The sequence below is a fragment of the Pan troglodytes genome, chromosome 2, assembly GCF_028858775.2.
Source record: "Pan troglodytes isolate AG18354 chromosome 2, NHGRI_mPanTro3-v2.0_pri, whole genome shotgun sequence".
Classification (NCBI taxonomy): domain Eukaryota; kingdom Metazoa; phylum Chordata; class Mammalia; order Primates; family Hominidae; genus Pan; species Pan troglodytes.
Window position 1 is genome coordinate 11480689 of NC_086015.1, and position 13186 is coordinate 11493874.

General features: G+C 36.7%; 1 protein-coding gene across 6 annotated transcripts in view; it reads left to right on the forward strand.

Moving 5' to 3' along the window:
• The window catches only part of GRM7 (glutamate metabotropic receptor 7), an 882926-nt gene that overhangs the window by 587830 nt on the left and 281910 nt on the right, over positions 1-13186 (forward strand). For all 6 annotated transcript variants that reach the window (XM_003309593.5, XM_516252.7, XM_063806588.1 and 3 more), the window contains one exon: positions 6127-6327. In XM_003309593.5, coding sequence (XP_003309641.1) covers positions 6127-6327 — 201 coding nt within the window. The remainder of the gene's footprint in view (positions 1-6126; positions 6328-13186) is intronic.

A 13186-nucleotide genomic window follows, 5' to 3' on the forward strand; every position in this document is an offset into this window, starting at 1 on the left:
GTTGTTTTTGGTCTTTTTTTTTTTTTTTTTTTTTTGAGACAGAGTCTCATTCTGTAGCCCAGGCTGAAGTGTAGTGGCACGATCTCAGCTCACTGCAGCCTCTACCTCCTGGGTTCAAGGCAATTCTCCTGTCTCAGCCTCTCGAGTAGCTGGGATTTCAGGCACACGCCACAGCCCGGCTAATTTTTGTGTATTTGGTACAGACGAGGTTTCACCATGTTGGCCAGGCTGGTCTTGAACTCCTGACCTCAGGTGATCTGCCCGCTTCGGCCTCCCAAAGTGCTGGGATTACTGGCGTGAGCTACCTTGCCCGGCCAGGATTTTTTTTTTATATTAACAATTTCAAATCCATTATATCTTTCATTTTCCATATCTTTTTTATCCTAATAATTTGCTGATACATTTTAACTAAGGCATATATTCTGAGGGAGCAGTATGCTAAATGGGCAAATTAAACAGGTCTTTCAAAGAAAAGATCTTCCCCATAGCATGACCATTAGAAATTCTGAGAGTGAAAGAATTTATGGGTTATTCTTGTGTAATGCAACTGACAATTTATTCCACAGAAGGTTAAAAGAGTGTGCCTTTTAAAGATAAATACTGGACTCTTTGGGTAAAAGTAATAATGAGAAGAAAATCCGGAAACTTGAAAAGTTAAGCTTTGCATACTAGAGAGGTAAAAGATAATGCTTCAGAGTTCTCATTTTATCTAAACCGCAGACTCTTTCCTAGAAAACGTGATGAAAAGGATGAACCTCCTCCAAATAAAGAATATAATAATGTCTTATTAAATCACAGAGATCAAAAGAACGTCCTGTTAATGGAGACTTAATTGAAAAAAAAGCTGATTTTTCTTTGGTCCACTTCAAGCTGTGTTGTTGAAAATATTTCTTAACATTGTATTTCAGTGTGTGTGTGGGTGTGTTTAATGCTAGTCCCTTAGAATTTTGTAAATGGATATATGAATAAGAAGTGTAGTAGTTAAATAAACCTGGAAAATACTGACGATCAAGCTTTAGTAAATGGCTGACCATTTCATGTATTACTCGGAAGACCATGTGGAGGGTGATTTCAAGCTTGGCTAACTCACAGCTCAGTTGCATTTTCACTTCCCTATCAAGAATTTATCCTTTGTCACTGGTATGCTATGGTCTCCTCAGGACTACAAAATGACTGGAGTAGTTGCAGGGTGTGTGCGCAGGGTGTGGTGTGGGGGATTTTTGATACAATTGACTAATCTCTTTGTAAGAATAAATAAACTTTCTCAGAAGTTCCCCAGCAAGCTCTTTTTTTAAAATATTTATTTTATTTATTTTATTATTATACTTTAAGTTTTAGGGTACATGTGCACAATGTGCAGGTTAGTTACATATGTATACATGTGCCGTGCTGGTGTGCTGCACCCATTAACTCATCATTTAGCATTAGGTATATCTCCTAATGCTATCCCTCCCCCCCCCCCCCCACCCCACAACAGTCCCCAGAATGTGATGTTCCCCTTCCTGTGCCCATGTGTTCTCGTTGTTCAATTCCCACCTATGAGTGAGAACATGCGGTGTTTGGTTTTTGTCCTTGCGATAGTTTACCGAGAATGATGATTTCCAGTTTCATCCATGTCCCTATAAAGGACATGAACTCATCATTTTTTATGGCCGCATAGTATTCCATGGTGTATATGTGCCACGTTTTCTTAATCCAGTCTATCATTGTTGGACATTTGGGTTGGTTCCAAGTCTTTGCTATTGTGAATAGTGCCGCAATAAACATACGTGTGCATGTGTCTTTATAGCAGCATGATTTATAGTCCTTTGGGTATATACCCGGTAATGGGATGGCTGGGTCAAATGGTATTTCTAGTTCTAGATCCCTGAGGAATCTCCACACTGACTTCCACAATGGCAAACTCTTTCCTTATATCTCATTGGCTAGAATTGTATCCTATCCCTTGTTCCTAAACCAGTCATTGCAGAGGAGATTGGATTGGCTTAGACAAATCAGGATTAACTCAGTGAAAAGTCCAGAAATCCTCACTCACATTGGTGGCCTCCAATATCTGAACAGAATCAGATTTCAGTTGGGAGAGGAGGAGTAGGGATGGTATATGAGTAGTCAAAGACTCAGAGGTTGGCAAATAATTGTGACTGCCACACTAGGGAAAATAAAGCCTAAGTCCTTTTTATAAAACATAAACTTGTCACTTCTGATTTTGTTGATATAAGGCTACATTTTCAAGTCCTATTAGCTCCAAAGACAAATTTAATGCATAAGTCTTCTCAGAGCCTTTAATATGTTAACATACCTGGAGACTCTCTGAGAGAGGGATAAAGCCTGCAATGTTTCACAGATAATAAAATATTTTATTATGTAAAATAATGCAATTATTTTTCAAGGCATTCTCTCCAGGATGATTGTCTTTATTAGTGTAGTTTAGAAATGGGTCCCCTCAATTATTAGTCTGAACCTATTTCATAGTATGTATTTTATAATGGTCAAAATGCCTCCGAGATTGCCTTTTCTAAGTTCTATAAAAATAAGAGAAATTTATAAAGTAGCAGGTTATAAAATTCATATTAAAAATGAATAGCCTTATAAAATAAATATAGTAAAATGGTAATGTTAGAATTTAGTTAGTGGGTTCACTCTAAAGTTCTTTTAACATTGCTCTATGTTTGAAATTTTTCATAATAGAAAGTTGGAAAACAGTAAAACAGCCACAACGTAGCAAAAAATAGCTTTTATATATAGATGAAATACCAGTAAAATGATTCATGAAAAATAACACCATACTTATAATAGCAAAAATGAATAAAACATCTTGGCTAACTTTGCAAGAAACATTCAAAACCTATATGAGAAAAACTTTAAACACCGTTGAGAGAAGCAAAAGTAGACTTGAGCAAATGAAGATACAGATAGGAAGATTCAACCTCAGCAAGGCTTCTGTTCTAGGTGAGTTTATTTTTAAATACAACAGAAACCCAATAAATGGACCACCAAGTTGCTAGATTTTCTTTCTGAAGATAATGATTAATAAATTTTATTGGAAGAAATAAATTATTCAGAAAAATCTTTAAAAATCAACAAATCTGGCACAGAGGGGCTTGCTCTGTCAGTTATTAAAATATGTTATAAAGCCTTTATAATTGAAACTCTGGTTTGGTGCATGGAGAAAGTAAACCATGAAACAGATTTTAAAAATCCAGAAATTGACCCAGTCACATATGGAAATTTAACATATAGTAAAGGCAGAACCTCAAATCAGCAAGAGAAGGTAAACTGTCATATATTACAATAACTGCATAGCTATATGGTAAGAGATAAAATTTTGATTCATTTCTCACATTGCATAACAAAATACGTTCCAAGTGAGTCAAATATTTAACTTAAAAAATTATAGAGTACTAAGAGAAAACATGGATGAAAACTTCTGTACTCTGGAAGTGGGCTCATTTTTTTCTAACCATGATTCAAAATCCAGAAATATTAAGAGAAAATTAAATCAATGCATTTTATTAGAAAGAAATGAATAAATTTTTATTTGGAAAAAGATACCTAAAAGAGGTAAAAGAATAATGACAAACTGGAAAAAATATTTGCAACTTAATCTCAAAGAGTTAATATATCTAATTAAATTTAAATAGAGAAGAGAATGGCCAATAACTTTTTATCAGCATTGGCTTATTTATGAACGGTTTACAAAAAAAGAAACAAGTTTCATCTTTCCACATGAAAGAAGCTCAATTTCCTTTATAACAAGAAAAATGCAAATAAAAATACACTGTGGTAGCCTTTCTCACGTACCTGATTGACACAAATTAAAGTTCGACAGCATACTCTGTTGCTGAGGTTGCAGGGAAACAAACATTCAAATCCATTGCTGGTGGGACAGCAAAATGACGCAACCCTTTTAGAGTGGAATTTGCCAATATATATAAAAAATACACATGAATTTACCCTTTGACAAAACTCCTCCACTTCTCAAAATTCTTCCCCAAAATACTCAGGCAGAACATGAAAAACACATACAGGCATATGCAGAAGGCTGTTCTATACTTTTTAGACTGTTAGACATGATTGTTATTCTAAGAATGTTATCTGTATATTATGGGATAAAGCAAATGAATAATCATAACAGTATCATTAAGAACCAAGATTTTCCTCATGAGAGAAAGGAAGTAAGAGATTTAAGAGTGTCAAGGTTAAGCAAAAACTCTGTAGTCCTGAATTTGAATGGGAAATAGTTGCATAAATTCATGATAAATTTTATCTTTAAAAAAAATCCTATACTATATACACTGAAAAACCCTAGATCCCATGACAGGCAGTGAGCATAAAGTTGATTTGGTATTTAAATGAGATACATATAAAACACAACTCTCTGGCATATGAGATATTAATGGTGCTGAAAATGGAAAAATACAAATTCAAGTAAATTTGGGAAATTCTGAATTTCCCTCTTGGAGATTACATTTATGTTATATGTCAAATGTTCTGGAAAAGTCTCTCAGTGAAGCAACCTGAAACATTTTAGCACAGTGGCTGTCCGGAACCCTTTGTGTGTTTTGCAGGAAAGGGGTTGAGGTTGTAGAACTCTTATTGTTTCTTCACTACACAAATGTGCCATAGAAAACAATTTGGAAAATATTGCTGTGAAAGTGAAATGCAATTTGTGGATAATTGTTCTTCATAGAGGCACAAGAGGTCTAGAGAGAGCTACTGGTGTCATGTGCTTAATGAATGCATAATTTAATGCAACAAGTGTTATTTAGTATCTACTGGATGCTAAAGGCTATGTTCAATGGTGGGGATCCAAAGGTAAAAACAAGAAAAATGTCTTGGACACCTGGTAGAGCATTAAAATATGATTCTATATTGACAGTGCTATAAGCAAGATTTGAAATGTTTTATGGGAATGTTGAATTGCGACTGAGCACCTCGGTGTGACAAACAGTTGGGAATTAAGTATGATGGTGAAAGCAAAGAGGAAGGATCTCCCTGGCAAAGTAAACAGCATGAGCAAAGATAGTTTAACAGCAACAATAGTCACACCTATCTGGAAGAATAAAGGAAAATAAATGTGAGAGGGTAGGCAGGGTCCAGGTAATGAAAAGAATATGGGCTTTGGGGTCTGACAAGCCTGGGCCATCATCATTGCTCTACCTGTAAATGACCTTTGGAAGGTGATTTAATCTCTTTAAGGCTCAGCTTTCCCATTGGTATCATAAGGATAAAAAAAAATTACCTCACAAAGTGATGATGACATAAAAATCCCACATCCACAGCTTTCAACACAGTGTGGGCACTTAGTCAATATCAGTTGTTATCATTATTAGGCAGATGGGAGCAAAATGGTAAACATCTACTGTTACCAGTAAAAGGGATCTGGATTTAATCTGTAGTCAGCAGACAGCCATTGAAGGACTCTTAGTGTAGGAATGATGTGACTAGCTCTGTAGTTTGCAAAGGTGAACGTGGAGGAATGAATGGATGAAAGGAGACATTGAGCATTGCACGTGATGGAAAATGGTGGGAGGCATAAAGAGGCCATTGGTGGAGTGTTTGACACTGTTCAGTACTTCACAGGTAGGACTGCTAGAATTCATTAGACTTACATATGTGACAGCAGGGATTATGAAAGAGAAGAGAAAGAAGACGGACATCAGTGTTTCTAGCCTGAGCATCTGAATCTCCAGTAATACTAACAATCGAGACAGGCAACAGAGACGGTACAATAGGTATGTAGAAAGTAATGAATTCAGGTGTGAAATTTAGTTTGTTTTCTGTCATTATCCATTTGACCTTTCTAGAGTAAGTGAGCTTTTCAGGTTTGAATGTGGCAACCCAGCTTCTGATCTCAAAGATCCTTTTATTCTAAGGGACCACTATATTTTGAATAGTATGTAAGGTGTCACAAAGTAAAATACTACAAGCTATTAGAGAAACCTAACATGGTAGCTGGATATGGATACCAACTGGCTATCACGTGGTAGGCAAATGTGGCTTGAATTACTGTACTTATCGAAGCAGTGTTTTCTTTAAGCATAATTGAAAGTTTACTTTTAAATTTGGACATTCTACTCAATGCCAATTTGTGTGTGTGTGTGTGTTTCTTGTTTTAATGTGCAGGACAGGAGAGAATTGGAAAAGATTCCAACTATGAGCAGGAGGGTAAAGTCCAGTTCGTGATTGACGCAGTCTATGCTATGGCTCACGCCCTTCACCACATGAACAAGGATCTCTGTGCTGACTACCGGGGTGTCTGCCCAGAGATGGAGCAAGCTGGAGGCAAGAAGTTGCTGAAGTATATCCGCAATGTTAATTTCAATGGTGAGTCTCCAAAAATCCATCCTTTTTGGAATCCTAAGTGTTGGCATTCTGTTTCATAAGTTTTAAATGTCTATTATTATTTACTTTAAAATATGTGTCAAAACTTGCTTGATTATAAAACTTCAAATGATTGAATCAATGCATGAATGAGCAAATGAATGAAAGAATGAGTTAAGATATATTTGGGGGTTATGGTTTGGTCTCATTTTCTTGAAATAGAGATTTTTTTTTTTTTTTGCACTATGCCAAATTCTTCTTTGGTGAATTTAGGTGGATATAGGATGGAAGAGGAAGGGAAAGGAGCAGTTGCTGTAGGTACCTCTGAATATGGAAAAACTGAAGCCATTTTTCCTCTGCTCTCATACCACAACAAGAATTCACACAGAAGACTTCTGTGACCAAATGTCAGTGGAGAGGTTTCCCCCACACACCAAGCTAGCAATAAATTCTGCAGTGGACACAAGCTGACTGTCCTCTACTTCAATTCCTACATGATCTATCTGGCATGCTGTCAAACCCCACAAGTTGGAGGCTTAGTTCCCAAGACTGTTCCCCTTGCCACTTGCAATGACAGTGGCAAACCCTAGGTTGCTTTGCCTGCGCTTCTGATGGTCCGGCTATAAACTGGAATTTTCACAATCTCCTCCTCAGGTTTGATAATTTGCTAGAGCAACTCACAAAACTCAGTAAAACACTTACTTAAATTTATTACAAAAGGTATTTTAAAGGACACAAATAAACCTCCAGATGAAGAGATCCTAGGGCAAAGTCTGAAAGGGTCCTGAGAGTAGGAGTTTCTGTCCTCAGGGATTTGGAGTGTGCTGGCCTCCCCTGCACAAAGATGAGTTCTTGATCACTTTCCTGTCAGCCTCCATGTATTCAACTCTGAACCTTGTCCTCTTGGGCCTTTTATGAAGATTTCATTGAATAGGCATGATCGACAACCACGAAGAAATGTGACTGGACACAAAGGGTATAATCTAATACTAATAGTCTAAGCGGGAATACCCAGTGAAGCCTGTCTGTCCAGATCCTTCTTGGTCTATCTGTGCAACATTTCTTCCTCCAGGATATGGGGCAGGACCCTTCTAAAATGAGGGGCTGATAGCCTGTTAACAAAAAGGTGGAGGAAGGTTAGAATGCTGCCTTGGGCTGGTAAAAGGAGGGCAGGGGAAGGTCAGAAAGAGAAATTGTTTTCTGAGGCCTAAAGTGCCCCAACATTATAACAAGGGCTATGGTAATTATGAGCCAAGAACCATAAATGAAAAGCTACACACAGACACACACACATACACACACACACACACTCTCTCTCTCTCTCTCTCTGTCTCTCTCTCTCTCTCTCATAAACTAACATCACAATACTCAAGTTAGAGGTAATATTTGTAATTTGCCACATCAACCATATTTCAAGTTTTAAGCATATTTCTCAAAGTACAAAACTCTTTTATAAATTGATAGGTTTCCTAAAAGAGGTGGGTAGAGATAAGTGAAAAGATGGGCCAATAGGATAAAAGACATAGGAGAAAGCACACTCTGATAATGTCTGTTTGAATAGTCTCAACTCTTACAACATCTTAATGTTTCACATGCCAAGAGCTAAATAAGTAAACTTGAATGTATGAGCAATGCAACATTCAACACAGACAGTAACAAATAATCTTAATTATATTATAAATAAACTGTGTAACTGAAGTGAAGGAGGGTGAGGAAGAAATAATGAATGCAAGTAATTTTGGAAAATAGTATTTGACTATATAAGGCTGAAGACAAAATAACTGTACACATATATTGGACAATAACTAGTAAATCTGTATTTTTCTCACAATTCTGAAGCTAATCTATGTATATAATGGGACTGAGAAAATAATTATATATATTGCGGATAATGAGAGCCAGGTTTCTCATTATCCAAGATAAAAATCACTGACAAGGAATGAGAGAAATATAGAATGAACCCTGTTGTGTTGGATTACAATATGTATGGTTTTTAATATACATGCAATGGGTAAATATAGAAGTAAATTTTATATGTATATTATATATACCAATTCTGCCTGGCTCTGTTCCCTGAGAGGGCCTGAGAGCAATGGTACACTGGTGAAAATGAGCACATGTAGCACACAGATCTTATTTATAAATACCATTGTTAAATTAAAAAGGTTAAAAGAACCCTTAGAAAATGGTTGGGACCAGGGCTGGGGCAGGGAAAGCCCAAGATAAGCTTGAGACATGCTGTACCAGAATATAAGAAAGTTCTCAAAAACTGAAGTGGTCATGTTGAAAGGGCACAGAAACCAAATTGGAAGAGATCCCATTGGCCAACTCTGGGACCCCAGTGGATTATAACTCATAAAATAAATAACCATGAGTCCATAATGATATCAATAAACACTTGAACTAATTAAACAAATACAAGAGAATAGGCAGCATGATGGAATAAAGTTAAGATGGAAATACAAAGTCGCCCTTTTGTAAAGACCTAAGTAGTAATTTTTTAGGCAAGAATCATGGGATGCTAAAAGTATTGGGTTACAGTATGATGAGAAACAAGATATTTGCATAGCCCTCAAAGTACCTTTCACCAAGATACATATGAATAACCAAAAAGAAAATAGTAGCTCTGTGGTGGAGAAAACTGGGAGATAGCATGTAAAAGAGGTAATCAAGGTGGACATCATCACTTATGAGACTTATGAACATTGAGTGCCTTTTGGTATGATACACCGGCATGCTTACAGCATCGCTTCTGAGGTTTTACTGCCAAAAAGCCTACCTTAAATCTAATTTTAAGGAAACATCAAACAAATCCAAATTAAAAGATGTTCTATAAAATCACTGGCAAGTACTTTCCAAAAGTGTCCAGGTCATGAGAATAATAGATAAAGGAACTGTTTCTGACTCAAAGAGACCAAGGAAGTACTACTATCAAATGTAATGTGGAAATATTGATTAATCTTATGCTAGAAAAAACACTAATGGGAAGGTGGAGGAATTTTAATAACATTTACAGATTAATTTTAGTAGCATTCTATCAGTGTTAACTTACTGGTTTAGATATAGTATGATTTAAAAAAAACTCTTTACTTTTTTCTCTTAATAACAACTCATTTAAAACGCACAACATTGTATCAATCTTTCAGGAGTTACCTAGTATCTGAATGAAGAGGAACCACATTCAATATGGGGATCAATAGTTTCCTAGTTTTGACGGAGAGAAAGAAGGTCAACTACAAGTTATGTTCGTTCTGTATTTTTTTCTTGATGTTGCAGAATTTCCTAATATTTGTATAACCAATTTTCCCAGAGTCAAACAATATAAATTTTATTTTTTTCAAGCATCATATTTCATTTGCTAAGGTCAGTTTCTGGATTTTTATTCTGGTTCATGGATATGTATGAACATTCTTACACTAGCGACAAAAATAAAATTTGTTAGGTGAGTTTTCTTGATGGTTCTTCCCTGATTCTTCTTTTAGAGAATGATTATAGACCATTTTGTCTAGATGGTCTTGTCTGTTGACAAGCCAAAATAACTGAGCTATTCATAGGGCTTATGTTTATTAAGTGGTTATTGTGTGCCAGAAACTGCTAAACATTTTATGCATTGGCTTATTTTATCTTTAAAACCTCATAATGGTTTAGGATTCTATTTTTTTTTCCTTTTTTTTTTTTAACAGATAAGGAAACTGATTCATGGGGAATTTAAGAATTACGATATTCAAATCCATACAGCTAGGTAGCGATGATGTTATACTTGAGACACAGGACAACTAAGTCCACAGTCTGCTTCCTGGAATGTTATTCTTCAAGTTGCTGAGAGGAAGGGCTTCCTGCATCATTCCTGCTGCCTCCTCTTAGATCTGAGGTTGCATGGGAATTTCAGGAAGGGCTAATTTTCTCTCTCTCTCTTTTTTTTTGTCATCATTGTCATCACACTCTATGGTCAACAAAATCTTCTTTCTCTGAGGATATATTTTTCTTCCATATGACAGCTAAGAGACTTCTGGCTCCCAAGACACTGCAGTATTCATGGATGACAGTGCTCAAAAGTTTTGTAAAGCAAAGAAGCTGTGCTAAATTTAATCAGTGGGTCCTATGTCACTTTACGGGAGCAAAGGTTAGAGGGGAAAAAAACTTGACATGTTTTACTCATTCAATTTTCTGACTTTCGGTTAAAAAATCAAATCCTAGAGAAAAGAAAATATTTGTCCAAGACTCCATAGCTAGCAAAGGACAGAGACAGATCTAGAACTCAAGTCTTTTTCCAATCCGTTGTGAAAAATTTAAACTTTATATCACATGTTTTAGGAGGATATTGATTTTTCTTTGTCTCAATAAGCTTGAGATTATGTTTCACTGCTACATTAGTACAAAATTTGCTGTATAGGTAGGAGTTCTGTTCCAGATAGCAGAGTATAATTTAATAATTCTGGTCTTCACATTTGCCAAAGTAGCAATTTAAGAAATGATAATATCGTACCCTAAAGGCATTGATACAGTTTCATCAAGTATTTAGCCTCCTCTTATGCATTGAGGAAAGAAATGGGTAATTTAGTTTTTATCATACCTAGATATTTTTCCTGCATCCCAAATCAGTGCACAGTCCCAAGCCTAAATTCATTTTAGTTATCTTTATGTTGGCCCGTCAAATATAAATTTAACAAATTTGGTGTCTTGATTGTAAAATCTCAAATAATAGCTATAGAAAGAAGGATTTCATCTGAAGCATGTCTGTACTTCAATTTACTAGTTTCTAGAAAACAAATTGGAGTAGGTTATATTTTGTAGAGATGGCAGATCTCACATGCTTTTTTTGCAATATGATGTTAGCTTTCCTTCATCAAGAGGTGAGATTTATTTTTCCTCCCTTTGAGTGAGCCTGTGACTAATTTGGAAGTAGCACTGTGACTTCTAAGGCAAAATGTTTTTGTCTAGTTTTGTTAGAACATTTGGACTATAAGCATGGCTACCATGCTGGGAAGAAGCCTAGATGCCCCACTGATGGGCCACATGTAGCCACATATTCTGGCTACAACCCCAGTTGAGTATCCCACCGGTTAGCCAATATCAACTGTCAGACATGAGAGCCTCAAATTGCCCCAGCTGACATGAGTGGACCAGAGAGCTGCTGTCCCCACAGAGCTCTGACCAAATTACAAAATATATGTTGTCACTGTTTTGAGTACTAATATTCAGAGTGGTTTCTTGGGCAGAAAGAGATATCAGGAACCCGAACAAATGCAACGTTCCTGGAATCTGTGCATGGCGTGGTAAAATGAGAACAGAAAATGTGTCTAGTAAATACGTTGATGCAGAAGACTGGTTTATTATCTGGGCTATCTGAATCTCTATTCCTTCTCTGTCCAAGAAGAAAGAAACTCAGATACTCTCATCCAGTAGGGGAGATTTCAGGCTTCAGTACAATCTGTTATCTGTCCTTTACTGTCTGTTACCCATCTTGTCAGGTGGCCCTATTTCTTTTGCCCTAGTTTACCTGCATCTTGGCTCTAATGCCTTGTGGGCATCTCTGTGGGGAATCATTTCCCCTTTGGTGAATTCTTTATCTCCTCTGGACTTTTTTAAAATATAGAGTTCATTGAACACAATGCTGCTTATTCTGTTTTAAGAAGTTCATGGATGCTGTTAAAAAGGAGATGTGGGGATTAAAAACTGGAAATAATAAGACAGCTGCATTAGAGAATCCATCAAAAAGGCCAAACCCACACAGTGTGCTATTACAAGTCATCACTTAGATAAAGTATGCAGCTCTTCTGCCTTAATTTTTTTAAAACCGGAACTTTAATGAGAATGGAAAGGGCATGACAAGACCGTTTCTTCTAACTAAGATTGCAAGAAGGGAAAAAGATTAGGTGATGGGGCCCATTCTGATGAATATGTAGCTGGTGCACTTGAGTTCCTCTGGAGCCCCAGGCCTCCAATATTCTTCCTTTCTCCTCTCAAAGACTATGAAAATCTCAAATCACGTTGTTTAATGAATAGAAGCTATAGAATTACAGTAAAGCACATGAATGCTAGTATCCAATGTGAAAGAAAAAGGTGAGTATCTGAATAATAATGTCTTCATGCAAACTGACAGGATTCTCATTTCTTTGCTAATAACATGTGAAATCCAGATTTTATTTCTTCTTCTTATATGCTCGCAAGACTTGTTGAAATCAGAAAGCCAATATTAAAAATCTTTTGTTGTTATTGATGTTTTTTGTTGTCGTTATTTTCTTCCTATACTGGAAAGACTTGTGTTGATTCTTACACACAGCAGGCTTAAGAGATCCCTATTATGATAAAGTGGGTGCCTTTGTGGTCTATGGGGGTAGTGTCTAGGTAAAAGACAGAAAAAAACAAATTGAAATGGTGCTTTGGCCACACACAGATTCAGCTGTTGACTCGAATTGGCGGGACCAAAGCAGTGTTGCTCATAGGAGATCGGTGTCCACTCCCAGAGCTCCAGCTTGCTGTTTGGAAAATAAAAAAAATGTTTATAGTGATGGAGAAATTTAAATTAGATACCAGTTAGGTATGAACACTTAACCAGCAGGTGGGGAGCAGAGAGGGAGGAAGGAGCCAGTGTGCCAAAGCCTTTATTGGGGTTCAGGGCATGTATTAATCCATTTTCACACTGCTGCACTGCTGATAAAGACTTGCCCAATACTGGGTAATTTATAAAGAAAAGGGGGTTTAATGGACTCACAGTTCCATGAGGCTGGGGAAGCCTCACAATTAGGGTGGAAGACAAAAGGCACGTCTTTACATGGTGGCGGGCAAAAGAGAATGAGAGCCAAGTGAAAGGGGAAACCCCTTTTAAAGACATCAGATCTGGTGAGACTCATTCACTACC